Here is a 26,395-nt window from a genome sequence, read left to right on the forward strand (position 1 = left end):
CTGTGTCTGTAATCGTTTAGTTTGTTTGTTTCATGTTGAACACTGTTTATAGTATGTTCGCTAGTATGTTTAGGCGAACTTGGGGAATAGCGAAGTTATGACAACTTCGCCTAGCATGTTAGGCGAAGTTGTCGAGGTTTATAAAAACCCTTAACTTCGGCCATTTTGTTTAAGTTTTGTAGAACGATTTGTTTTGGTGATCTTGAGTATCATGTGTTGGCTCTTGCAATATATTAAGTTTTACAGTATAATCTCGTGTGTTTATATACATATTCAACGTGTTAATCATCTCGACACTCGTATCACGTGGGGATTCCGCACCCTCGTGTTACGAGATATTCCTGTGTAGATCCGGCTGGGAACCTACACTAAGTGTTTGGAGAATATTATTGGTCTAGCTGTCCTTCTCCATAAGATGCTTTTGTAACAACCTGGACATGTGTCCGCATATGATAGGCCGGCTTATTGGCCATGTGCATGGTTATAACAAACTCGCCACTTGTCCTTTTCTAATTGGCTGTTGCATCACGTGCTTCCCAAGGAAAGATACTTGTAAATATTCTAGAAAGAAGTTAGTTATTTACAGCTGTCCCTCTGACGTCACCTTCTAGTCACCTTCGCGTGCGGGGATAATACCCTGCGGATGACTTCTGAGGATGTCTTGGTCAACCCGCAGGTAGTATTTGGAATTTATTCTTATCTTTCCTCGAACTTGAGCTATGCGGGTGATTGAACGTTCCGCGGGTGACTTTTGGGGAAGTCCTTATTTACCCGCGGATGATCTTTATGGGTATTTGGATCTTTTCACTACCCTATCTCTATAAGTCCCCCCCAGTCCATTGTTTCTTCCGCGTGAAGTTTTATGAGGGTGAAATTTTGGACTTAAAGATCTTTGATGGGTATTTTTTGAATTTTCGTGTTTGGTGGAGATATTTTTATGTTTGTAAGGATAACCATGGAAAAGGACGATGTGACAGCTTGCATGCGTCGTATAATTGACGTGATGTCTGTGCCGGCTGTCAACTGTCTACACACCTTTTTCGCTTTTTACGTTTTCCCACGTGACATGGCGTATCCTCACTGGACCTTATGTTTCTCTCTCCACTGTCAAACTTCCATTGCATTAATTGCGATGAGTATAAATAAGGCAATTAAGCCTTCTTTCGAATTTTCATCGCCTTTATCACTTCAACTTCTTCATTATTCACTAAATCAGATCTGAGCCTTACCATTCATCATTGCTCGTTGCTTCTCTTTTTCCTCTGATTCAATGGCCGGAGATAAGAAAACCTCTTCTTCACCAAACGTAGAAACAATCAAAGTTAGTTGGAAACAATCGTATTTTGATAAACTTATTACGACGTACGACATCGCATTGGAATGGGAACCGGAATTCCCTGCTACCGGTTGAACTGCTAACAATCCTCCAGCCAACAAGATGGCCATCTACGCCGACTTCTTTTCGAACGGGAATCTTCGGTTTCCGATAACCAAGTTCCTAGGGAATGAAAAGACTAGCCACGAGATACACCTGTCACAGGTTCATTCCTTTGCCTTGATGCGGCTTCATCATTTTGAATTCGTGTGTAGGGCTAACAACATCGTGCCCAAATTTGATAAGTTATCGGTCTTCTACAAGATGCATGGCCGCGTCGGATGGTTTAATTGTGCCTCCGTGGCCAAGAGGGTTATAGGCACTGAGCCTCCCCGCAATGCTTACTAGTGGTGAACGAAATTTTTCTTAATGCGGGAGGACGTGGTCCCGATCACCATGGTTCGTCGTCCGGCTAACGAGAAGCTTCCGGAGATGAAGATTACTTCTTTTTAGGGTCAGGAGTGGTTTAGGACCCTGATGCATAAACCAACACCGATGCGGGCTATACCTGAGGAGGTTCTACTGTGGGCAGGTATGAGCCGTTTATGGCCATACCCAGATCTGGAACCGTTTTTCCAGAACACGGATGAAAGTAAGTGTTTCCTATTTCCCTTATTTCTTGTCATAGAGTTTTTATTTATCATGCTTGCATTCTGCTAGGTGAGGGGTCAATGCTTGACGCCCTGTTGGAGAAGACCATTGGGTGCCCACAGAAATGCATCCATGATGCGAAGGCTTTGCCTATCTTGGATAGGATGCGAGATCATTTCCTTTTTTCCACCAAGGTGCGCGCCGAGCCGTTGGTATCTGAGGCCATATTTCAACTAGGTGCGTTTACTCTGAACCCGCGACCATTAAATGCTTTAACTTCAGACGGGGTGATTTTACTTCTGTCCTTGAGTGACGAGTCATCACCCCGTGAAGAATGTTATTCCGATGACACGCCTGAAACTTCGGCTATTATGCGTTCTCTGGAAGATCTTGAGCGGATGAGGAAGCATCGTTCTTCCAAAGCAAGTGATGCGGAAAAGAGTCACGCTGATGTTGAGGAAGATCCAGCCAAGAAGAAAAAGCGGGCGCATGGCCCTAAAAAAGTCAACCTCTCGGATTGAGTGGGGGAGCTTTTCAAGCAATCCTCTGCCAGTAAGTTGTTGAATTTAAGGAATTTTTTCCTTTTGCTTTATGCTTTCAACTCTTAACCTTAGAATTTTTCATTTGCAAGAACCGCGGATACACCTGATCAAGGTGTATCAAATCAGATGCCACCATCTCCTCCCGCCACTATCATTATATCTGATGATACGTTTGGTTCAAAAGGCAAGGAACTAGTTAAAGACGCCGAGGAGGAAAAAATTCAAGAATCTCCTCACCAATACCCCCCTTCTCCACCACAATCTCCTCCCCACTTTTCAATTTCCTCACCAACGCACCAAGCGGGGTGATGGGGAGGCTTCTCATTCCCAACACTCAAGTGCTAACTATTATGAAATGGTGAATCCTAAGGAGGATGATCATTTGTATATTCCACACTGGAATTTGGTGCAGGGGCCCCGTTTTACGGATCAAGATGTTTGCACTGAATATCTAAGTCGTGGTATTCCACCCGCTGAGTGTGCCTTTCAGCGTGGGCGCCCTAGCCAAGATCTCGCCCACAGTATTAATCTTGTCCTGGCCAACTCGGTGGCCAATGGGCAAGAAATTTTGCGAGAATGGCAGTCAATGGGGAAGAAGTGGGGCGAGATGTCCCAAGAAACTGAGGAAGCCAAGAAGACAGCCGAGGAGCAACTCCTAAAAGCTAAGACCGCTCAATGGCAATAAAAAGACGCGGAGATTACTCTTAAGGAAGAAAAAGACAGACAAGCAGCCGTCGCTCGCTCATGGGAGGAGGCGTGCAAGAAGTAGAATGCTCTTCTTATTGCTGGCCGGGAAGAATCTAAACGCAAGGAGGCAGACCTAGCTAAAGCCCTTGAAGCCAACGCTGCACTTGAGACTCAAATTAGTAATCAAGGTAACTTGATCCAGACGTATGAGGAAGAGGCTAGGCTGCGGAAGGAGCAGGCTGAGGGGATGGACAAGAAGGCAGATAATCTCAAGGCCGCCCATGCAGCACTTGCGGAGGCCCATAGCAAGCTAGAGCAGCATGCCGAGACCTTAAACGAGGATAACTTGCAGCTTGCGTATGGATATAGGGCCTTGCACCGGTAGATGGAGAAGCAAGCCAAGAAGGTTGAGGAGGAGAAACAGTTTTTGATGTTTAAGGGCCTTGCACCGGTACATTTTTCTTCCTTCCCGTGACTCTTCCCTCGTATTCTTATCATTTATTGACAAATGTATCTAATTGTCTGATAGGTTATTGACCAAATCATGGACGGGCCCAAGTTGGTAGATAGTCTTGCTATCTTACTCAACACTACTTATCAAGCCGGCCGCAAGGTTGGCTTTGAGGAGGGTGTGGAGTTTATGAAGGCTCAGCGTCCGACTGAGGAGCACCTGCTACACGGTCTTCACGTTCGGAAGGAGTATAACAAACGCATGAAGGAATATGATGAACTATCATTTCCTCTTCAGACTACTTTCCGAATTCGCGTTGGCAGAGGATGGCTTCCAATGCTTAAAAGAGTATCTATGCGGATCATCAGACGATACACCCCCTAATCCTCCAACTTCTCCAAAGACGGATACTCCGCCATCCCAAGCTTAAGACCAAGAAGGCGCCAACGTTCAAGATCCTTTAGTGTAGTCATATTGTAATTATGTTTTGTAACCCTTCTCTTTGTAATCCCATTTTGACTTAATATAAGAAGTTTTTATCCTTTACACTTTGTCTTATAAATAATATAAGTGTTAGACTTAGGATCTTCTTGTATGTCACACCCTCAAAAACCACTAACGGAGTTTTACCGTCAGAGGGTGTGAACTAACAGGATCGGAATCATCAGTTATAATCAAACCATAAAAACGTTTAAATGAAAATAAGTGCGGAAGCGTAAAACCATAGAAACAATGTTACGTCACGCAGGACGATTTAAAAACCAAGTATAACAGTTAAAAGTAAGTTTGCATAGTTAAGAGTTTATCAAGCAATGCATGTTCGTAAACCGCGCGCCCGCCTCGGCTACCTGAGAATAACATACTAAAAGTGTCAACACAAGGTTGGTGAGTTCACAAGTTATATAAAAATAAATCGTTTAGCGTTTGCGTTCAGCGTTACAGCGTTACAGTGTTTTGCGTTACAGCGTTTTGTGTTACAGCGTTTTGTGTTACAGATAGTATTATGTCAAATTATATATCGATAGGTAGCTAGTCTATACAATAAGTATTACTAAGTGTTCGACACCGAAGCTGACTCGTTTAGTAAGTGCCTTGTCACCAGGTCCTCCAGACCATGGTACGTGTTAGCCAAAATTACACCCGCTCAACCTCCAGTCGAGTTTAGCGTTGGGTGGGGTTTGTCAAACCCAGTAGTACTACTCAACAGTGACTCGCTATTCTAAATATTAACCGGTTCGATGTGTTTTCAAATGTTTCGTTTGCCACTTAGCCTTTACAAGTGATATATAATTTATAACAAAATCTTAAATGCGTTGTGGAGTATGTTATCTCCCCCAAGTGAAAAGCGTTTGAAAACAGTTTAAAGAGGGGAAAGTGAAACTCACTGTTTGCGAAGAATTTCCCAAAATAATCAACAAGATGCGCGTCACCGAAAAACTCTCTCTAACGTTCTAAACCAACAAAGAGATTTTTCTAAGTGTCGGAATATTATCGAGTCTCTAGACCCGGCACATAATACCTATGCACATAACATGTTTCGTGTTTCATTTGTGAATCGTGTGTGACTTTAACAAGTGTTTTTGTGACACATTACATGTGTAAGCAATCATATACGTGTCATGTGTGCATAAAGTACATCACTATCAATTATTCCCCGTAAGGGCATTTTGGTCAACAAATAACAATTAACTAGCCATTATTCCCCATGAGGGCAATTTGGTCAAATCATGGCAATCACTTAGCAATTATTCCCCGCAAGGGTATTTTGGTCAAAACAAAGCAATTATATAACAAGTATCATGTTTCATGCATTTTTACACAACTCAGCAGCTAGTTTCACCGAGACAGAAATCCTACTAGAAAGATTGTACTATTTCACCGATCCTAGCATCTCAATTAATTTACCAAAAATCATCACAGAAGCACATATGTCTTAGGTTTCCAGAACATATTTTATTACATTTTTATTCCTCATATTTTTCTCACAATCATCAAATCATTACAGCAAACTCATAACAGTCAAATTCATGCGTAACAGAATGTTATTGGCAATTCCCGTTAAACGAAAAATCCAATAAATGCAAGACCACTTGGGTTAGGTTCCTAACTCAATGAGTCAACTTCCAGAAGTGGAACCAACCCAATTGGTCTCGTAGTTCATGAGATATAACATTTACAACATATCCTAACAGCAGGTCTAACAGCTCAGCTTTGCACAACGTATTTGTAAAATCATAAAAGTTAACTTCTACTTATCCAAAAATTACAAATTTATACTTTATAGAAACTAGACTCAACCTAGTTTACTGCAGTACTAATAATCTCAACCAATATTCACGTTTACACTTCATTACAGTCACTTAAACATCATATACACATTCTGTCCAGAAACTGTTTGCATCCAAACTCCACATAATAACAATCTATGAACTAGCATGCATTCATATGACCCTCTAGACTCCATAAACACCATCCATGCACATCAATTACATATTACATACTTGATTAGGGTTTGTGTTTGAACTCAAATCAAAGACACAACAATCAACATGCAACAAGATTCAATCTAGTTATCAACTCATCATTCAATCAATCACAATCATATTAGCTATCTATATGAACAAAATCGGCAGCCTAGGGTTTGTGGTTAACCCAACAAACATCAAAATCAAGCAACAAGAATGTATAGAACGATCAATTATACCTTCCTAGCACCTAGTTCTTCAATCAAGGGCTTGAATTGATGTTGTATGTGTGTGTATTGATGGACGGCAGCCAAGGGTGCAAGGGGTGGGGTTTCCGATCGGTTTTGGAGAGAAAGAAAGAATAATAAGTTAGGGTTTGTGTTTAATGATATATTTATAAACATACAAGTTACACTCAAGTCCTTCCACTTTCCAATTGTTGTTTTTCTAACTTAACCAACTAGTTTATGTCTTGAGTTAACGTTTTATACTATGTTATCACATAACACATAAGTCTAACACATAATTATCACATAATTATTGTTTTGACGTTTTTCGTTTATTCATCAATCGTTTGCGTTTCGGTGCAATTCCCGAAAGACTACACATGTAGTAAGTGTTAAGCGTCATTTAAACCCTAGTTTAAATGTAATGAAGTGTGCGTTATAGATTCAATGATCTTAAGTTTGAATTGACGGAGTTGAGTTAACGGAGTTAACCTGAAATTGACGATTGTCACATTGTATGTCAATAAAGGATTATTTGATATTGTGAGTTTTAAGTTTAATGACTCGCGGGTCACTTCTGGAACGCATGCCAGGGATAATTTCGTTTTTGACACGCGGGTCGTTTATGGCACGCAGGTCAGGAGTTTTTATTTGACACTCGGGTCACTTCTGGAATGCAGGTCAGGAATTTTTATTTGACACGCGGGTCACTTCTGGCACACAGGCCAGGAATAATTATTTGACACGTAGGCCAAAAATAAAGATAATTTTAATCATAGAGTGTATTGCGGCTAAATGATTTTTTGAATAAAAGTGGCACACATGCCAAAAATAAAAACAACTCTCCATATATATAGCACTTTCTTAACTGGGCAACATTCCAAGTTCTCGGAACCTCAGTTCCGTCTAATTTTAAAAACTTGTAGGCGCCTTTCGATAATACTTCTTTTATATGGTACGGACCCTACCAAGTTGGAGCTAATTTGCCCAAGGGTTCTTGGCTCGATGCCTCGTTACCGTGGAAGACAAAATCTCCCGCATAGAATTTGCACACTTGGACTCGTGAGTCATAATACTTCTTCAATTGTCGCTTATAGTTGTGTTCACGGATAAGTGCCAATTCTCTCCTTTCTTCAAGGAGATCTTGGTTTAACCGTAGTTCATCCTCGTTATTAGAGGCGGATAGCGTTCTTGCTGATGGTATCCTATCTCGGCCGGGATCATAGCTTCGGTGCCGTACGTTAAACTGAACAGTCTCTCTGAGTTGTTCGTTTTATTTTTGGTACAAAAAGTCCAAAGGACATGGGGCAATTCGTCCACCCATACCGTTCGTTTGGTACCCAGTCTCGATTTGATTTCGTCTTTGACGGTTCTATTGGCCCTTTCTACTTGGCCATTCGCCTGCGGATGGGCCACCGACGTAAATACTTGGCTAATTTGAAGTTCTTTAAGCCACGCCTGCAATCCACTGTCCGAAACTGGTTTTCGTTATCACTAACAAATTCTTGTGGGGGGGGGGCAAAACGACAAATAATGAATTCCCACAGAAATTTCTTTATGCTAGCCGCAGTAGTGAAAGCTACTTGCTTGGCCTCCACCCATATAGTGAAGTAATCTATTGCCACGATCAAGAACTTGACGCGTCCCAGGGCTTCATGGAATGGTCCCATAATGTCAACAGCTCGTTTCAGGAACGGCCATGCGGACGTTACTGGCACTAACTCGTTTTTTGGCCTTAAAGTATTGGTAGCATGCCGTTGGCACATGTCACATTTCCTGATTTCTCTAACTGGGTCCATATGCATTCCCGACCAGAAATAACCCGCATTCATTAACTTGGCTACTACCATTCTTGAACCCGCGTGCAAACTATTCCTTCTTGGATTTCTCTTATCAAGTAATTTGCATCTTCAGCGTCTACACATCTGAGGAGCGGACCCAAGAATGAACGACGATATAATACCCCATCTTGTACTTTGTAATTCAAAGCCTTATGTCTTATATTCTGAGCCACTGCCTTTCCTTCAGGAAGTGTTCAAGATGTTAAGTAAGCAAGAATCGGTGTCATCCAGGACTCCACTCCACTCTTGCTTGTATGACCAACACTTGATGTTGTGTTAGTGCACGGTTTTTTCGTCTCGAGTCTTTGTAATGGTCTTTGTAATTTATTATTATTTTAATGTAAAAGGGCATTTTAGTAATTAAGTCCCATACGTTATATCATGGCTCATTCGTTAAGGATGTTTAACGAATGAGACCATTCGTTTTTATTTATGGTTCATTCGTTAAAGATGTTTAACGAATGAACCTTAATCGTTATAATTATATGTCCATTCATTAAAGATGTTTAACGAATGGACATCTATCGTTATTTATTGTATCCATTTGTCATGGAATGTTGACGAATGGGGTATAGCAAACGAGTCATTCACTATACTATTTTGGTATCTTATGTAATGAAGACGAATGAAGACCATTCATTACGAGATGTGTAACGAATGACATTCATCTTCTTTATATAGGCTTTTATGCCTAAGTTTAATAAAAGTGTTCTTAAAGTTATTTCTGGTATACTGTTACTCTGCCCAATTATCCTCTCAACCCTTACATTAATATTATCAAGCTCTACTAATCGAAAACGTATATCAATTAACTAGTTCAATCGATATGACGGATTCTATCGATTTAAGCTCGTTCAAGTTTCAACAAGTGGTATCAGAGCCAGGTTAGATTATGTTTTTAAGGTATTTGATATGAATTAACTGTTTATTCATTGTTTAATTGGTCAATTAAGATCCCGATATTATGTTTTTCAATTTTCATTGAATTAGAAGGTTGAAATGATAATTTGATGTTGAATTTAATGTGTTTGGATTCGGATTTGATATTGTAAGGGTTCTTAAAGTTATTTATGGTATACGGTTACTCTGCCCAATTATCCTCTCAACACTTCCATTAATATTATCAAGCTCTACTTATCGAAAACGTATATCAATTAACTAGATCCTTGGCTCAATCGATATGAGGGATTCTATCGATTGAAGCTTGTTCATGTTTCAACATGTTGCCGTACAGAGGGAGATCAAGGACTTCTACGCGGATATCTTTTGCAAAATGCCCGAAATTCATTGAAGCTAGTTTGCTTAAGGCATCCGCCGACTTGTTCTCACTTCTTTTGATGTGGATGACTTTGCAAGATGAAAATTGGAGAATAAGATCGTTTGCTTGCGAAAGGTATGCCATCATGTCATTCTTTGATTCATATGTCCCATTGATCTGCCCCGCTATTAACATCGAGTCCGCAGGTAGGGCTGCGCAACGGTTCAGAACCGAAGCGGACCTAAATGGAATCGAACCGGAACCATGAAATGCTAAATATAAGAACCGGAACCAGACCGTATTTTAATGGTTCCAGTCCGATTCAGAATAGAGTTAAACGGTTCTTGTGTAAACGGTTCTTGCCGGAATCGGTTTTCAATTAAACATCTAAATATAAACTATTAGAATGTGCAAGAAACAAAGCTACAATTCGGAAAATAATATATCATCATATCAACATATTATATTTTAATGGAGGGGATTCAGAATATATTAAAGTGACTCAAAATATTACAAAATACAACTATATCTTAAAACAAATTTAGGGCAATGGAATATGACTATCATTAAGGGATTGTATATAACCGAGAAAGTGAGAACGTGGATGGTCGCTAGTACATGGAAGTTGGAAAGCCTACTAAATATATAGGATTTTAAATATAATCTTCAAAGTTTAAACCTAACCCGGTTCTAGCGGTTCTATAACTGGAACCGCTGGTTCTAACCGGAACCAAACCGGGAACCGTTTTCACCTAAATTTAAGAATCGGAACTGCAATACAATAATACGGTTCGGATCTTGCGGTTCGGTTCCGGTTCCACGGTTCTAGCAGTTCGGAACCGCGAATTGCTCACCCGTATCCGCAGGCCTGGCAAGAAAGCTTCGTATTCTGCCTCATTGTTGGTAATTTTAAAGTCCAATTTTATAGCATAAGTAAACTCATGGCCTTCGGGATTAACCAATCTAAGGCCCACGCCTGACCCTTCGCCACTTAAAGCTCCATCCGTGAATAATGACCAAATCTGATCACGCTCAGGAGGTATTGGAGCTTGCTGTTCAATCAAACATTCTTTTTCTTTATTCTGTGGAACTTCTGCAATGAAATATGCTAATACCTGAACTTTATTTGCGGTCGAGGTCTATACTCAATCGAATGTTCTCCCAGCTCCATGGCCCACTTTTCTAACCTCCTGCATAGTTCTGGTTTGCTCAGCACACTTTTCAGATTGTACCCAGTCAACACGTTGATTGGGTGTCCTTGGAAATATCTGCGGAGGCGTCTGGCTGCATAGACTAGTGCCAACACTAATTTTTAAAGCATTGAATACCTGGTTTCGGCATCAGTCAAAGTTCTGCTTACGTAATAAATCGGTGTTTGGAGGTTTTTTCTGTCTGTCAAGAGTACTGCCCAAATGGCTATTTCAGATGCTGAAAGGTACAGAGTCAACGGTTCCCTTGCATGTGGAGCGGTCAAGGTTGGTAAATCCATCAAACATTTTTTAACTTCAAGAAACACCTGTTCGGCTTCCATGGTCTATTTGAAATGTGCCTTTTTCAAAGAGTTTCTGAATGTTGACATGAAAGGGAAAGATTTAGCCACGTGATTGGCCAGAAACTGTAACACCCCGTAACCGCAGCGGAAACGTACACGGGATGCAACAGACACATCTGATATCAACAGCATTGCATATAAAGAAAACACCACTACATTAATTTAAGCGAATTACATTGTTCCAAGTTTCGTTACCATCTAGGTGTTATCACATAAGTTTTACCGATAGTACATTAACATATTTAAAACAAAATATAGATCCTTAATCTTCCACAAAATAGCACACATCATCAAGCACGTATCACTCATTCCAATTTGGGTGTACCTAGAAAGCATGTAAAGAAAACGGGTCAACTACGAATAGTTGGTGAGTTTCACTGATTTAGATAAACATTGACAATTTATTATAATAAATCATATATTAGCGATGTAATTATGCTGAGCCCACAAGTGAAACCTCTGACTATCACACACAACCCCGTGGCATACTCCGCCGACGAACCTGCCCCAAACCGCTATGCCTAACATTATATAGCAAAATAAATATAACACCCAATATAGACATGTGCAACTGGCTGGGAAACATCAGCAAATCCATGCCGGACCAGTTGGGTTTGTCAGACCAATAGTACTATCCACACTCTACCGGCTTTCAGTTAATCACTCGTGTTGCGGGGCCTTACAATGTTAGTAACTCAGACAATTACCATCTTAGTACATTTCCGTACGATTCCCGTACAAAAAAACATATATAAATGCACGCAAATCTATGCGTTCAGTATGTACTTAAACATTTTAGTAACAACATGCTTTCCGCCCCGGGAAAATATTCGAAAACAGTTCAGTAAAAAGGGGCTCGTGAAAACTCACCTTCTTGTGAGCAAAGATGTACTACGGTGCACGGCTACTGGTACAGATCTGTAATACGATCCCCAAATCGTTACTACACAATTTCTATCAATATAACTTAAATTCGTGTTAACCGGTACGTCTGGGGACACTGCTAACCCAGTACCGTACACGATCCGGGGACCATGTTAACCCAGATACACTTCTCAGGACTTAGATTTTGATATCACTTAGAGTTCCTTAGTCAAAACTACCATTAGTTTGTTTTCTCGTTTTGCGTGCCTAACACGGTTATTCGTCTTTATGTTTTCAAAAGATGAGTTTGGCCACATACGACCCGAAAATAGTTGTTATTGATATTTTAATTAAAGTGGTGAAATTAGAGCTCGGTTAGACACCCCGTTTGGCCGCGGGGCCCGTTTCCGCCTTTAATACACCGAAAACGGTTAAGTCGGGTAAAATTACCCAAATCATCCGAATTATTTTCAGATGATTTATTTTTACTTGATTAACTTAGTTTCATAAAAATCATCCATTTTTAAGGTTTTCAAACACCAGTCAGCTCGCTTAGGCGAACTTCGCCGGTTTACTCGTTTTAAGCTTTAAAAGTTTGTTTTTAAGTTCCATTTAGCACAAATAAATATCCGTTTAGTCTCGGACCTTGAAATTTTGTACAAACCATATTTTGACAATAAGGAATTTTATAAAATTTTTCCAGAATTAATTTTTTATATCTAAAATTTATTTAATCATTTTTAAACGTCATTTAAACACCAAATATGTCGAAAATACCAAACGACTTTAGAAAAATCCAAAATTTTTCTGAGATGACTACTGCCATCCATATGGTTCCCAGTAATTTTTCCAGAACCAAAAACTCATTTTTCATGCCATTTTCACCAAAACCGAGTTAGAAATCCCTAGAACTCGTTTTACCGAAAAGCCTACTTAGACTTCTCCAATGAACCTGAAATTTTGTGTGTGACTTTTATATGTTATAAAAAGCTTATCTTAAATTTTCCAGAACTTTTCATGATGTTTAGCTATTTTTCACCATTTTTGGCCAAAACCGAGCATTAAATTCACCAAATATTCATCCTTTATCCAAAAATTACCAAAAATTCACAGATCTCATATTTTCATGTGTAGATCATCTCTGTGAAATTTCGTGACCCAACTCTAGGTCTATCACAATCTGTCCAAATTATCTAAATCATACGAAAACCGAACTACCTTGTGTTTTCTAGCGTTAGATCGCAAAGATCTTGGTTTCTAGCCTTTGCTAGCCACTAGATACAACACCTACAAGCACAACAGCACCACACCAAGCAAGTTATACCCACAATCAAGCCATTTCTTTCATGGTTTCGATTAAAACATCAAAACAAAGATTTTGACCGTAAAAATTCGTTTTTGACTCTTTTAACTACTTTCTTGGACCAAGATCCTTTGTATAACTTGTATACATCCCTTGATCACACGAGAATCGGTTTCATCTCAGGTTCTCACCCATTTTTCATTTGAAACCTCATTTTCTCAAGATTATGGAATTAAAACTTATGAATCAATCATTAAAACCATGTTTTTACCTTGTGATTCTTGTTAAAAATCAAGGGTTTGGATGAGGGTTGAAGATTGGAGGAGGTTTTGGAGCTTGAATGTATGAAGAAAAAGGAAAATGAAGTGTGTATGTGTGTGCATAGACCGATCGGTCTTGATGTGGTGTGGGGTGGGGCCCACATCTCAAATATTGGCCACACATTTGGATTGTGTAATCCGGATAATGTTGTGGATAATCTGGTTCAGTTCGTTTTTCGGTTAAACGTTAAATCTCGCTCAAAACGAGTCCAAAACAGTCGTTTTTCGGCTTAAAATTTAAATTTATATAAAACTGATTTAAAAACTTTAAAAACTTAACCCATGACATTTAATGACTTAACACATCGTATTGTCGGTAATTGTGCGTCTTTTTCGGCTTGATCGATCGTCTCTTGCTTGGTTTGATGTTAAAGGTTTCGTTTATCGTACCGACGTACTAATAAATCGAAATCTTTTTTTTGCTGTGCTATAATTCACTTATCCCGAAGCTTTAATACTTCGTAAACATCACTAAACATTATATATTTCGTCTATAATGTAATTCCCGATTCGTTCGGGTTTCAATAACCGTTCATCGATTAATCGTAATTCCGATACGACTAGTTGTACATTTGAGTATAATTCGTACTGAGAATCTTATATACTCGTATAATCACATTATAATTCATATATTCAATATTAAATAACACGTAAATAGTATATTCCGGCTAAGGTATACCTGAATTTGCCGGAATTGTTACAGAAACCTATTTAAGGTTACCAATCTGCCATTCAATGTATGCACTTCTTTGAGGGAAGAAGGTGAAGGCATGCGGGAAACTATCTGGACTTTATCTGGGCTCTCCTTGAAACCCGCACCCATGACAATCACGCCTAAGAACTTTCCTTCCTTCATTCCAAAAGAACACTTGTTGGGATTAAGTTTCTTATTGATTTTTCTCAAGGTATTAAATATTTCTTCTATATCTCGTAACATGTGATCTTCCTCTATACTCTTTATCACCAAATTGTCCATTTATACTTCTAAATTGTGACCAATTTGTTCTTTGAAAGCTTCATCCATCAAACGCTGATAAGTGGCACCCGCATTTTTTAATCCAAATGGCATCATTTTATAGCAAAATGTGCCTTGATCAGTACGAAATGCGGTTTTATCGTCGCCTGCCGTCATGTGGATCTGGTGGTAGCCTTTATAAGCGTCGAGGAAACATTTGAATATAAAAGGTGCTACCGCATCAAGTTTTAAGTCAATGTATAGCAGCGGATAACAATCTTTCGGACAGGCCTTATTCAAATCCTTAAAATCAATACACATTCGCCATGTTCCATTGCTTTTGAGGACAATGACTGGATTTGCCACCCACGTTTGATACTGAATCTCTCGAATGATCCCAGCGTTCGATAAATCTTGAACCTGCTCATTCATAGCCTTCGTTTGCTCGGGACCCATCTTCCGTTTTTTCTGGACAACTGGGGTGAATGTTGGATTTACCCGCATTTTGTGTTCTGCAATTCTTCTCGGAACACCTGCCATAACCGCGGGTTGCCCAGCGAAGATGTCCATGTTTCTTGTTAACAACTGCTTCAAAAATGTCCTTACTATCTCAAAGATAACAGGGCCAATTTTTATTGTCCGATCTAAAATTTTTTTATTCAACACCCACTTTTCTGGTTCAGTTCTTTCCACTTGTTTTGGTACTTTACTTGGTTTTGAACTCAGTGTCGTGAAACAATGCTTGTTTATACGAATGATTTCTACTCCGGTGCGGGTTGGAACTCCTACCGCACCATGAGCCATAGACGGATGAGCATTGAAATCACCTATTGCTTCTCTCCCAAGAATTATATCGTGTTTTGACTTGGCTGGCAAGACCAAAAATGCAACATCCTCGGTTCTCGAGTGGATCCCATCACTGAGTGTAACGAGAAAGAAAATCACCCCTCGCGGGTGCATTACCTCATAACCAAATCTAGACACAGGCGCATGAATTGGCTTCAACCTCGCCTTGTCTTTCTCATACGGTTGCTCAAAACACTGTTCATACATTATATCTGACGTACTCCTGTGTCAAAGAAAACATATTGTGATCGGTAATGACCGATCAGAGTAGTGATTATCAACAAGTTCTTATTGCATGGACCTCCTTTAACCCTTGAGTATATTACGGGTTCACATTTCCATTCTTCTTCATCAATCTCTTGCCTTTTGTTCCCACTAATTCGTCCTCCTTAAATCATATGAACGTTCAAGTCTCTGACCGTTTTTTAGGCGGACCAAGATTTACTTGTGCGGGAGGTTTGTGAGTTCCTTGTTTTACATTCTTCACCACGTGTACCAACTTTCCAGATTTAACTGCAGCTTCAATCTCATTCTTCAAAGTAACACAATCGTCTGTGTAGTGACCGATATCGTCATGAAACATGCAATACTTTTTGGGATTGAGATGTGCTATGTTAATTAGTGGTTGAGGTTTCTTGAAACTCACATTTTCTGTGGTTAGGATTTCTGAGGGAGTCTTTATTAGTGGGGTCCAACTATTGGTATTTTGTGTTAAAGCACTTGCTTTATGATGTGCGAAAATATATATATAAATAAAACACAAGTCGCAACTAAGCTTTAAAAACCAAACAATCTATCCTAGTTCACACAAACGGCAAGTGTACCGATCGCGTATAGCACAGATGAGGAAAGTCCGGATGTCGAACTCGAAGACACGTGAAAACGTTTATAAATACTAAACTCTAACCAAGACTCACCAAAATATTTAATTGATTTATTAATATTTAGAATTGATTAAACTACTTAACTTAATTAAATGAAAACTTTTAACAAAATACTTTTAGAAAACTTTGGTTTAAATTCAATGAATAAAGACGTCTACCTAGGAATGAATCATGTTGATAGAAATAACAAGACAACGGATTGAAAATATTCACGACACCGATTATAAAAGATGACACAACTAAAACTTGTTTAAAAAAGTTAAATTACCTCTCAGTCTCTCTAACAAACTCTAACTTATTTTAGTTGATTTTAAAGAATAAACCAGAAAAACAATTATTAACGTGTTCAAATGTTGACTCTCCTCTCGGTCTCACCGACACACTATCCTAATGGAGACAAATACTATGTCACCAAGGATAGAGGAACAATTTAACTTAACCCAAATTAAACCAACTAATTGCACATAAACACTCAAACTTGACAAGACAAAAATCCGCTCTCGCGCGGTCTTAATTCTAACAAGTAAAAGCAACGAGACAATATTACTTCTTATCACCTCTCGGTCTCAAAGAAGGTGTATTTTAACTGATTTTAGATGATTTATATTACCCACTTATCCTACGGTTGTACACCCAGCAAATAAACCCTAAACACCAAGTCAAGAGTTTAACAAGCAATCAATTAATCAAAACTAATTCAATTAACTAATGCAAGAGGATTATAAGTAATAAAACATAAAACACAGCCATCACACACAATCTAATTTATGGTTTAGTTAAACTTTACATCAATAATTTAAGTCTTGAACATTAACAATCCATTAAACAAGTCTAAACTACTCAACAATCATCTATCCTAGGTAGAACAAGCAAGTTTAGCTACTCATAGATTTTGGACAGCCATGTATACTCAAGAAAAACATCATAAACATCATCATAAACATAATCAAACTCGTTCAAGATCCAAACACAATCAATAACAAGTCAAACTATCAAACAATTGCAAAACAATTCAAAGCAAAAGACCAATTCAACTAAATTAGGGTTCTTAAACAATAAGTAAAGTTTATGGATGAATTACTTAAGTTATATGGCTGAAACAAACGATGTAAAAGATCCCTAGCAGCTGCACAAGATCACCCCGAGCCTCCTTCTTCTTCCTCTAGCCTCCACAGCCGCCAAGCCGCCGCTTTTTCTTTTTTTTCTGCCGCTGCTACAGTAGCCGCGATCGGACAGCAGCAGGAAGTTAGGGTTTAGGTTTTTTTCTTTTGATTTCGGGATTATTGATGAAATAATGGCTGAATACTCTTGTTATTAACTTAATATAATATTATAAAAGGCTTTTAAGATGTGGGCTTGGGTCGGGCCTTGACTTATAAGTTTGAAAGTTGAACAATTAAGCCCCTAAACTCTTCAAATTTAACTCTTTTTTCCACCAAACTTCATAACCTACAAGTAAACAATTATCTTTGTAACATTAAGCATAAACAAACCATAAAACTTAATAATTATACTGAAAAGCAATTAAAACATGATAAAAATGATACGGAAAGTAAATGTGTTTCACTACACATCACTTTATTTTTGTTGCCAATTAGTGTTCTTGCATCCTGTTGCTTTGAAGCTTCCGCAGGAGGTTGAAGTCTAGACCAAATTGACCCTCTAGCTGACTTGTTCATCCGCGTATTTTGGAATTCCGCCTTAGTTGTTTGTTTAGGGTTTTCAGACCCCAAAGTCTTTTCTGTCCTCGCAAAAAGTTTTGCGGCAGACATTATATCATCCCATGCTTTAGGCATTCCATCTTTACCAGTTAAGCAACGGATCAAGGCATTGCTCCGCACATTCTTGCGGAAGGCTCCTCTCAGCATATCCTCGCTAATTCCTCCAATGTTTAGACTTTCATCATTAAACCGAGATACGAAGTCTCAATAGACTCATTGTCCCGCCTAACGACATCTAAAATTTCAGACGGATCTCGAGTATGTTTCTTTTACTGACTAAAATGTTGGGAGAATTTAGCTACCGGGTCATCCCAACTTTTAATCTGTCTGTCAGGCAATTTTTCGAATCATTCTCGAGCTGCCCCAGTATAAGTTAACACGAACATGTGGCACCAATAAGGGAGGGTCCAACCGTTGACTCCACCCACTGCCACAAAATTGAGTAAGTGATCGATTGGATCAGACATTCCGTTATATTTCCCTAAGTTGCTAGGGATTTTCACATTAACTGGGAATAGAGCTGTGGCAATGCGCGGGACAAACTTTGACTTCTCAGCAAATGCTACGGGGCGATATGGTTTTGTGAAGTCTTCTTCCGCGTCGCTGCAATACTCTGAATGACGAACTATCGCACGTGGACGCCTAGTTCCTTCTTTTCCATGGATCTGACTATCGCCGATGAAGTAATTGACTTCATCACGATGATACGTCGGATCTCTCTGACTTCTGGAATCATGAATATGGTCATATTCAATTATGCGGGAAGACTCCCGCACAATTGGACGACCTTTGTCACGACCTTTCCATCCAACTTCTTCCTCGGAGAATCTCTTAGTCCAAAGACTGTCACGCATCTGCCTCCTTCATATTGTTGGAGGAGGAGATGGAGATCTCACCGAATATCGTCATACACCAAAGTTCATGCACGGATTCGCTCTTCACGAATCATGCATTCACACTCAGCTAATGCACTTTCTTGTTGCATCCGCAACCATTCTTCCGGAGATTGTATTCCTTCAGGTCTGACGGTCTGGCGGTGAGTTCTTGCTGGAAGAGAGTCTACAGATCTGTCTTCCAGATCTGGTTCCTGACGTGCTCGACGAGTCTCCGTCGTCACACGTCCTAAATCACCCGGAATCGGACCTCCAGGTGCCAAAGTTCCAGTAGAACGCCTGGTTATCGCCGTAGTTTCCGTCGGCCCTTGAATAGATTGACTCATATCGTTTGGATCAACAAAAACTCTTGCAATTCTAACACAAGCACGGATGACGCCAATAAAGAAACATGGATCTAATCCCTAAGGGGTTAGATCAATAAGTCCACGGGATACGGGTCAAACAATTAGTAAATCAATGATACAAGCCCAATTTCCCAAGTCTAATGACAAAAACCTCCAAAACAACCACAGTGAACTCGTTACAGGAAAGACAGGGGGGCCTTTCCGTAACCACCCTCCGACGTAAGAATAAGTACCGTTCTAAAAGAGAGAAAAGTACTTGAAATATTTTCAGTAATTCGTGTAAAGTGAATGAATACCTTGTGGAGATGGCGAAGGGTATTTATAGCTGAAGGGTTGGGGAATATTATTGGTCCAGTTGTCCTTTTCCAGAAGATGTTTTTGTAACAACTTGGACACGTGTCCGCATATGATAGGACGTGCTTATTGGTCATGTGCATGGTTATAACAAACTCGTCACATGTCCTTTTCTAATTGGCTGTTACATCACGTGCTTCCCAAGGAAAGATCCTTGTAAATATTCTAGAAAGAAGTTAGTTATTTACAGTTGTCCCTCTGACGTCACCCTCTAGTCACCTTCGCGTGCGGGGATAATACCTGCGGATGACTTCTGAGGATGTCTTGGTCAGCCCGCAGGTAGTCTTTGGAATTTATTTTTATCTTTCCTTGAACTTGAGCTATGCGGGTGATTGAAACGTTCCGCGGTGACTTTTGGGGAAGTCCTTGTTTACCTGCGAATGATCTTTATGGGTATTTGGGTCTTTTCACTACCCTACCTCTATATTTACTTAATTCCATAGGGGTCAAGAAAAACTTGCGTATATGACCTTGTTCGGTTTTCTTGTTTATTTGTAAGTTTGTTTTCTAAGTTTCAACTAGTAAGAAAAGAGTCGCACTTGCTCTTGCAGACCTTTGTGTGATTTTGTGTTTATGCCTTTGATAATCTACTTGTAAATTCACACGCAATTGAACTAGGTGGGAGTACAACAGGCTAAACAAGTCGAATTACGAAAAAATATATATATATTTTTGTTTAGAACGACGACTTTCTTTTATTTATTTATGAAAACAATAGCAAGTTCTTTACATTCATTCTATAGCTTTCAATAGGTAACACCAGCTAAAATTAGCAAGTAACGATAAATATACCAAGATAAGTTATTAACTAGCATTTATATATGTAAGTTTACAAATTTTAAACAGAATATAATCTAATACAGACACAAATTTATATATGTAGCAGGTATATATCTAGCCAAAGGAAGAGCTTCTTCCTTGTGGAGACATATTGGAATTACTGTTAGTAGAGAGAGTGGCCCTCACATTATCCATAGAACTATTTGATGACAATGGTGGTCTTCTCGGAGACGTTCTTTCCATCTTCATCTTGTTATGATCTACCGACCCTAAACCAAGATGATGATGATGATGAATGTGATCAACATTATTGTGACTACTTGCTAATGTTAAAGGTGTTGTTTCGAAAATATAGTTAGGGACAGTTGAATCAAGATCACATCCATCTCCTCCTCCTCCTTCAGAACTGTTGTTGGATAGCACCCCAATATGTTGATGATGCTCTTGTTGGTGATGATCATCTTGGAGGTGGAGTTCATCATCTGACCACATTAAGGGGCTCTTTCGGGCCGCACCAGTACCTGTGCTATATCCCATTCATATGAGTTAATACTGATTTTTTGATTATTAGTTTTTCTTACAACATATAAATAGTTATGGGAGTGTTTATATAAACTGGTTATTTCATTATTTGTAAGCGAACTTGTTTTAATTAAGAGTTTCATGTTAAGCAGTCCCAAACACCTCTAAAGAAAACTGATTATATGTGTTACACATATAAAGATGTATCAAAACAAAATTTTAATAAATTAGTGATAAAGAAGAAGAGCTGACCTGCTGCTGCGACCGCGGGTGGCGATGGTGACTGAGAAGTGCCATAAAGGTTAAGGTCTTGAAAAGACGGAAAATTAAGAGATCCAAAGTCTTTAAGAGCCGATGGCACCGGCACGTGATCACCGGGAAAAAGCATGACACTGCCTCTATGGCCTGGTGGTGCTTGTTCAAGATGACTAGTACTACCAGTGCTTGAACTGATATTCATATTCATATTCATATTCATTCCAATGCCTGCACCACCATTTCCAACCACTTTATTACCATTATTATTGTAGCCTGCAGCAGCCATGCTTTGATCTCCAGCTAGGGTTTGACAAGCTTTCTCCAGTATTGTTTGCATGTATTTTCCTTGTGCCTCTATCCTTAACTGCAGATGCCTTTGTACCTGGAAATAATTAACACCACCATTAAGTATCATTTTCTAGTTAAGATACGCGCGCACACACATGTGTATATATTAGCTGGCAATAACTAGTAGTTAATACCTCTAGTTGTTCATGAAGTCTTCTCTGGACCTCAATTTGCATCCTAATAACAACATTTATAACATCAGAATTGTTTAAAACACATAGAGGTTGTTATGTGTAATAGTATACACATGTATATTATATTACTTACTCGTTCATACTCCGACCCATCATTCCAGAAGAGGATGCGCCACTGTTTCTTTGAAGTTCTAGTGCAGATGCTACAATAGGTATTCCATTTACACAACTTTTAACATGTATTCAAGATGTTGTTGCTATTATACATGAAACACTCATAGAGATGACTTTGTAACTCACCTCTTTCGCTGTCTTTTATGGAGTGATCATTAAATTCTTTGTGAGGTTGTTTTCCAAGCCTAAATTTCTGTTATGAAACATAAAAGTTGTCTATGAATATATTACATATATATACACAAAAGGTGAAATCTTGATGCAAAAATTATGAGATGTATACCTGAAGATGACTCTTAAGATGATAAAGTGTGAGCCCCTTTACACCCATAACTCTCATGATTGTCTTTGGTGTTGCCTCTACAAATTTACAAACACAAGCATACAAATCAAATATATGCAATCAACATCAAATAATAATCATGAAGAGTACTATATGTCTAGATCCACATGTGTGTGGTATAGTACTACATATATGATATATGAAAGTAAAGAGGATCAAGTTACGTACTATCAGGGCCTCCAAGCTGAGCAACAGCATCAACAAAGCGCTCATGAAGCTCGACGGTCCACCTGAGCCGCGGTTTGGGGTCCGTGGTGAGCACAAGACCCGAGTCACCTTGTATGGTGCCAGCACCAGCAGTGGTATGGTTATTACCACCAACTCCACACATGTTGGGTCGTTCATGATGATTATGGTGATGGTTATGGTTATGGTGAAGTGAATTCATAGCGGTTGTCGAACCGGCAGCCGCTTTCTTTGAATGGAACATTCTTTCTTTGTTTCTTTCTTGATCTCTCTCTGTGTGAGTGTGTGTAAGAGAGATTCAGAAGAACAAATGCGATATGCAAATAGAGGAGGAAGAATATGGTTCGTCTTTTAAAGATGGGAAACCCTTTTTTGGGGTTAAATTAATATTGATTGTATGAAAATAGCCTCAAGTAGAAGCTAACTTTAACATTGATTAATTGTTAAATGAATAACCATCACTCACATGGTATAAACATAAAAAAAAAGAAAGACGAAATAAAGAACAAAGAATAAAAAGGAGAGAATCTTTGTTTGTATGTGTACATATATACACCACATAGGATCCGGATTAAAACTAGCTAACTTCATTTCAAAATAGAGTTTCGGTTTTACTTAAGTAAAATGAATTTTAATACGTTATTTTATATATATCAAACATATTTTGCCAATAAAAAGATTGTAGTTTCGTATTCCAAGTCATGTCACGGATAGTTTTATAAATCGTGTTGTTGATCCCACATTTCAGATTAAAGTATTTCAAATGTATGAAATCAGTTAATAATTATTAATTAGATAAGATAAAAGGTCTTGATTTTTGAAGAATGATAATATATATTGGGATTACACTATAAAATAGTAACCAATATTCTATGAAAAAGAAGTTGTGAATTCATGTGTTGTAACCGTTCGTAAATTATTACAATATATAGTTGACGGTTATAAGTGCTAGGAATAATCAATTGTATCAGTCAAATATCTTAGTAGAAAATAAGAGTTAGTAGCTCGTAATCACTATTACTTAAATTTATCACTATTTTTTTGAAACAACTAATTTTTTTTTCATCTAATTTTATCTTCATGTCAAAAATAAAACTTGAAGTTGAAGGTCATACATCTTTGCCATTAAAACAAACTAGTAGTTGTTACATTTGCCACTACTTAAAGTTACTAGTCTGCAATAGTAACTTTCTATTGATGCTACTTGCTAATTAATTAAGTTTTTATTAATCTCAATATCATTCAGTTCTATGTAACCATTTACCAGTCATACATATCTGAAACAACTTCATAGGTAATCCTGTTATGGCTTAAACCCTTGGTACCCACTAGAGGCATTGCTTGAACCATGTCAAGGGGTGTGCCCCTTGGAACCCTCTCTACGGTCTTGGGACTTCGTTTCTTACTACCTTTGAGGTTCAATGGTTCTCAAAATCTATGTAATCTTGTATATGTACTACAGTCTTTCTAACTTGTATCATTGTTTATTTCAGGATTTCAAGATTTGGTCAGGTTAATCAAGTTAAAATAAAAAGAAATCGATGAAGCTAAAACCTTAAATAAAAATAAATTGATATACCATCCCAAATTTGAATGCACGTCTTATTAATATAACTTGATTTAAATAAACAAAAAAAAAGGAGTTGTTATATTTCATTTCGCGTAGTCGATCTGCATAAGTAGGGCTCTTGCTATAGTTAAAAATTGAGCTCTATATGTGTAATTTTTAATAGTAAAACAATGTCCTGTTCGTACTAAAAAATAGGTTTTTCTGTTGTGATGGAATCATGGAGCCCATTAAAAAGAAAGTGAAAAGGAGTCTGGTTAATGCTAGGAAGATAACTTAATTGCACTAGAGCTTAGTGAGCTCCATTTGCAATAAACAAAAATAAACAAAATATATATATATATATATATATATATATATATATATATATATAGAAAAGTTAATAGTGTACGGTTAGTACCATAGAACCGAGCTCTTGCAATAAAATATAATTTAATTATCTTTATATAAAGCTATTAAAAAATAATTTTCTTAAAACTAAGTGTCATGTTCTTTACCGTAGCATGACATTCAACAAATAAATATTTTAAAAGCTTTTAGATACTTAACATGGTCTCTCATAAATAAAGTCTAATTCTAGTTGTGTAATATAATAGTTATATATATATGCTCAATGGCAGATAACTATGAAGGGTTAAGGGCATCTCGATCGGGCTACCATTTAACTTTATTGATGAAGTGCAAAATTAGTGTATATAAAAAAAATTCTTCTTCGCTCAATGTATCACATACACTTAAATAAATATAACTTAAGTAAATATTAGAATGTCCATATGTCCAAAACGGGTTATATAAGTTTGTTTGTAGTGATGATACTAATTAACTATGTATAATTATTTTAGATCGATACAAAACAAGAGAGTGAAGTGAAAGATAAAGAGATTATTAGGGGCTCTAGAATGAAACTTTGGTGGTCATGTAGAGGTATAAATTAGTATTCTCCTAAAGTATACAAATGCTTTCCAAACTAAAAGCAAAATGTGTTTTAGGAAATATGTTCAGTTTCCTTTTGTCCTCAAATTTTGTATTAAAGGGTTTATGAAATTTATGTTTATCCAGATAAGTAAAGTAATATGCGTATAATACACAAACAGGATTCATAGCCTTATAAAGTCATAGGTAGGATTACTGGGTGTGTGCTACATCAAATTATATTGAAGAATGTTTTAAGAGTCTATTTGAATGTGAGTATTTTAACGTCTTCGTACTTTTTTAGTCCTCAAAGTAGTACTGAACTTTTCCTATTGATTTGTGAAAATTCACCACAAATGAATATATTCTGTACTATTGATAAATATTTATAAGCTTACATATTTTAAGATAAATATATAAGAAAATTTAATCAAATAATTAATATCTTAAATTTACAGAAGAGATAGTTAACAACTAAATAAAACTTAAATGTTAATTTTATCCTTTTCAACTTTATCTCTAATAGCTCTTGACGTTGTTAATGGTTCTTTAATTAAAAATGTAAAAATGAGTCCCAACACTTGAAGTTCTTATTAATATTAACGATTCTTCAAGATAAATGACTCTTATATATTGCCCAAAGTGTCATCACAATATTCATATGTTGCATACACACACACACACGAATGAGTGATAATAAAAATGACGGTTGTTATACAATTACTTTGAAAGGCCAGTATTTCGGATTTCTTAAGGATTCGTTTAATTTCTTTTAGCAAGTGTATGGAGTGATTTTAATTAATGTTATACGACGGTGAGGATTTAAAGCGCTATTTGTCTTGAATTTAGTAAATGTGCATCAACTTCTAGGTGATTCAAGACAGACAGAAAGAAAAAGAAGATGAAAAGCAGATGAGGATTGAAGAAGAAGAAGAAGTAGAAAGAATTTGTAGATAGAAATAGTGGAAACTAAGTTTGTTGTATGTGGAAAAGAAAGCAGTAAAGAACAAGATATTAAGTAACTTTAAGATATGTGGCTCTTAACTTTGAGGACGAAAACATGATGAGAATGCATATTTAAAGTGATGGTCCTCTTACTATTAATTAAAGTTTTGTTCTTGGGGGTGGGTGGAGAGATCGAGGGAGTCTTCAATCTCATTATATTCATATCTTTCTTCTTTTAAATTCTTTCTAATTCTATACTTTTGTAGAATACAAGATTGTCCACCTGACATCCATGCATGCAGGTGCTAGCTAGCTTTCTGATATATCTAATTAATTTTGGTACCCTTAAGTGTAATTCTTCATTATTAATTTGTCTACTTAAAGTAGAATCATTTTAATTTTTATTGTTATATAGTACATGTTGTAGCCGTTTTTATGTGTTATAATATAAGTGTCCAATAGTTGAATGATTCATTTAACATTTATGAAAAGTGGCACCACCAAAAAATGTTTTGGATCGTTAGTGAATTTAACCGTGTAATAAAATCGTTGTATTTTGTGGTCGACATGTTTATCATTTTAAAATAAATACTTGTACATATATAAACCATTCTGGAAATTGCATGCATTTGGTTTTCTCATGAATATAATGAATGCATAGCCCTGGACCAACCTTTAATTAATTCCCATGCAATCTCAAAGGAAAGCATGCATGCAGCCAAAAGTAGATAGATCAAGTGTTGTATGTGT

General features: G+C 37.7%; 2 protein-coding genes across 2 annotated transcripts; both read right to left on the reverse strand.

Moving 5' to 3' along the window:
- Window positions 1-9,350: 9,350 nt before the first annotated feature.
- LOC143621415 (uncharacterized) lies at window positions 9,351-10,968 on the reverse strand. The gene is made up of 5 exons (XM_077092843.1): window positions 10,766-10,968; window positions 10,625-10,721; window positions 10,292-10,552; window positions 10,117-10,189; window positions 9,351-9,709 (listed from the first exon to the last, which is right to left on the reverse strand). Exons 1-5 carry the CDS (start codon window positions 10,966-10,968, stop codon window positions 9,351-9,353), a joined length of 993 nt encoding a protein of 330 aa, XP_076948958.1.
- A 9,388-nt stretch (window positions 10,969-20,356) lies between these two features.
- LOC143621454 (myb family transcription factor IPN2-like) lies at window positions 20,357-22,724 on the reverse strand. The gene is made up of 7 exons (XM_077092875.1): window positions 22,204-22,724; window positions 21,976-22,052; window positions 21,819-21,885; window positions 21,652-21,721; window positions 21,519-21,561; window positions 21,031-21,418; window positions 20,357-20,777 (listed from the first exon to the last, which is right to left on the reverse strand). The coding sequence occupies exons 1-7, from the start codon at window positions 22,463-22,465 to the stop codon at window positions 20,371-20,373; spliced, it is 1,314 nt and encodes a 437-aa protein (XP_076948990.1). The 5' UTR covers window positions 22,466-22,724; the 3' UTR covers window positions 20,357-20,370.
- Window positions 22,725-26,395: the final 3,671 nt, after the last annotated feature.

This window comes from Bidens hawaiensis, unplaced genomic scaffold, assembly GCF_021521415.1.
Source record: "Bidens hawaiensis isolate Kalapana, Puna unplaced genomic scaffold, B.hawaiensis_p1.1 tig00002866_1, whole genome shotgun sequence".
NCBI classification, from domain to species: Eukaryota; Viridiplantae; Streptophyta; class Magnoliopsida; order Asterales; family Asteraceae; genus Bidens; species Bidens hawaiensis.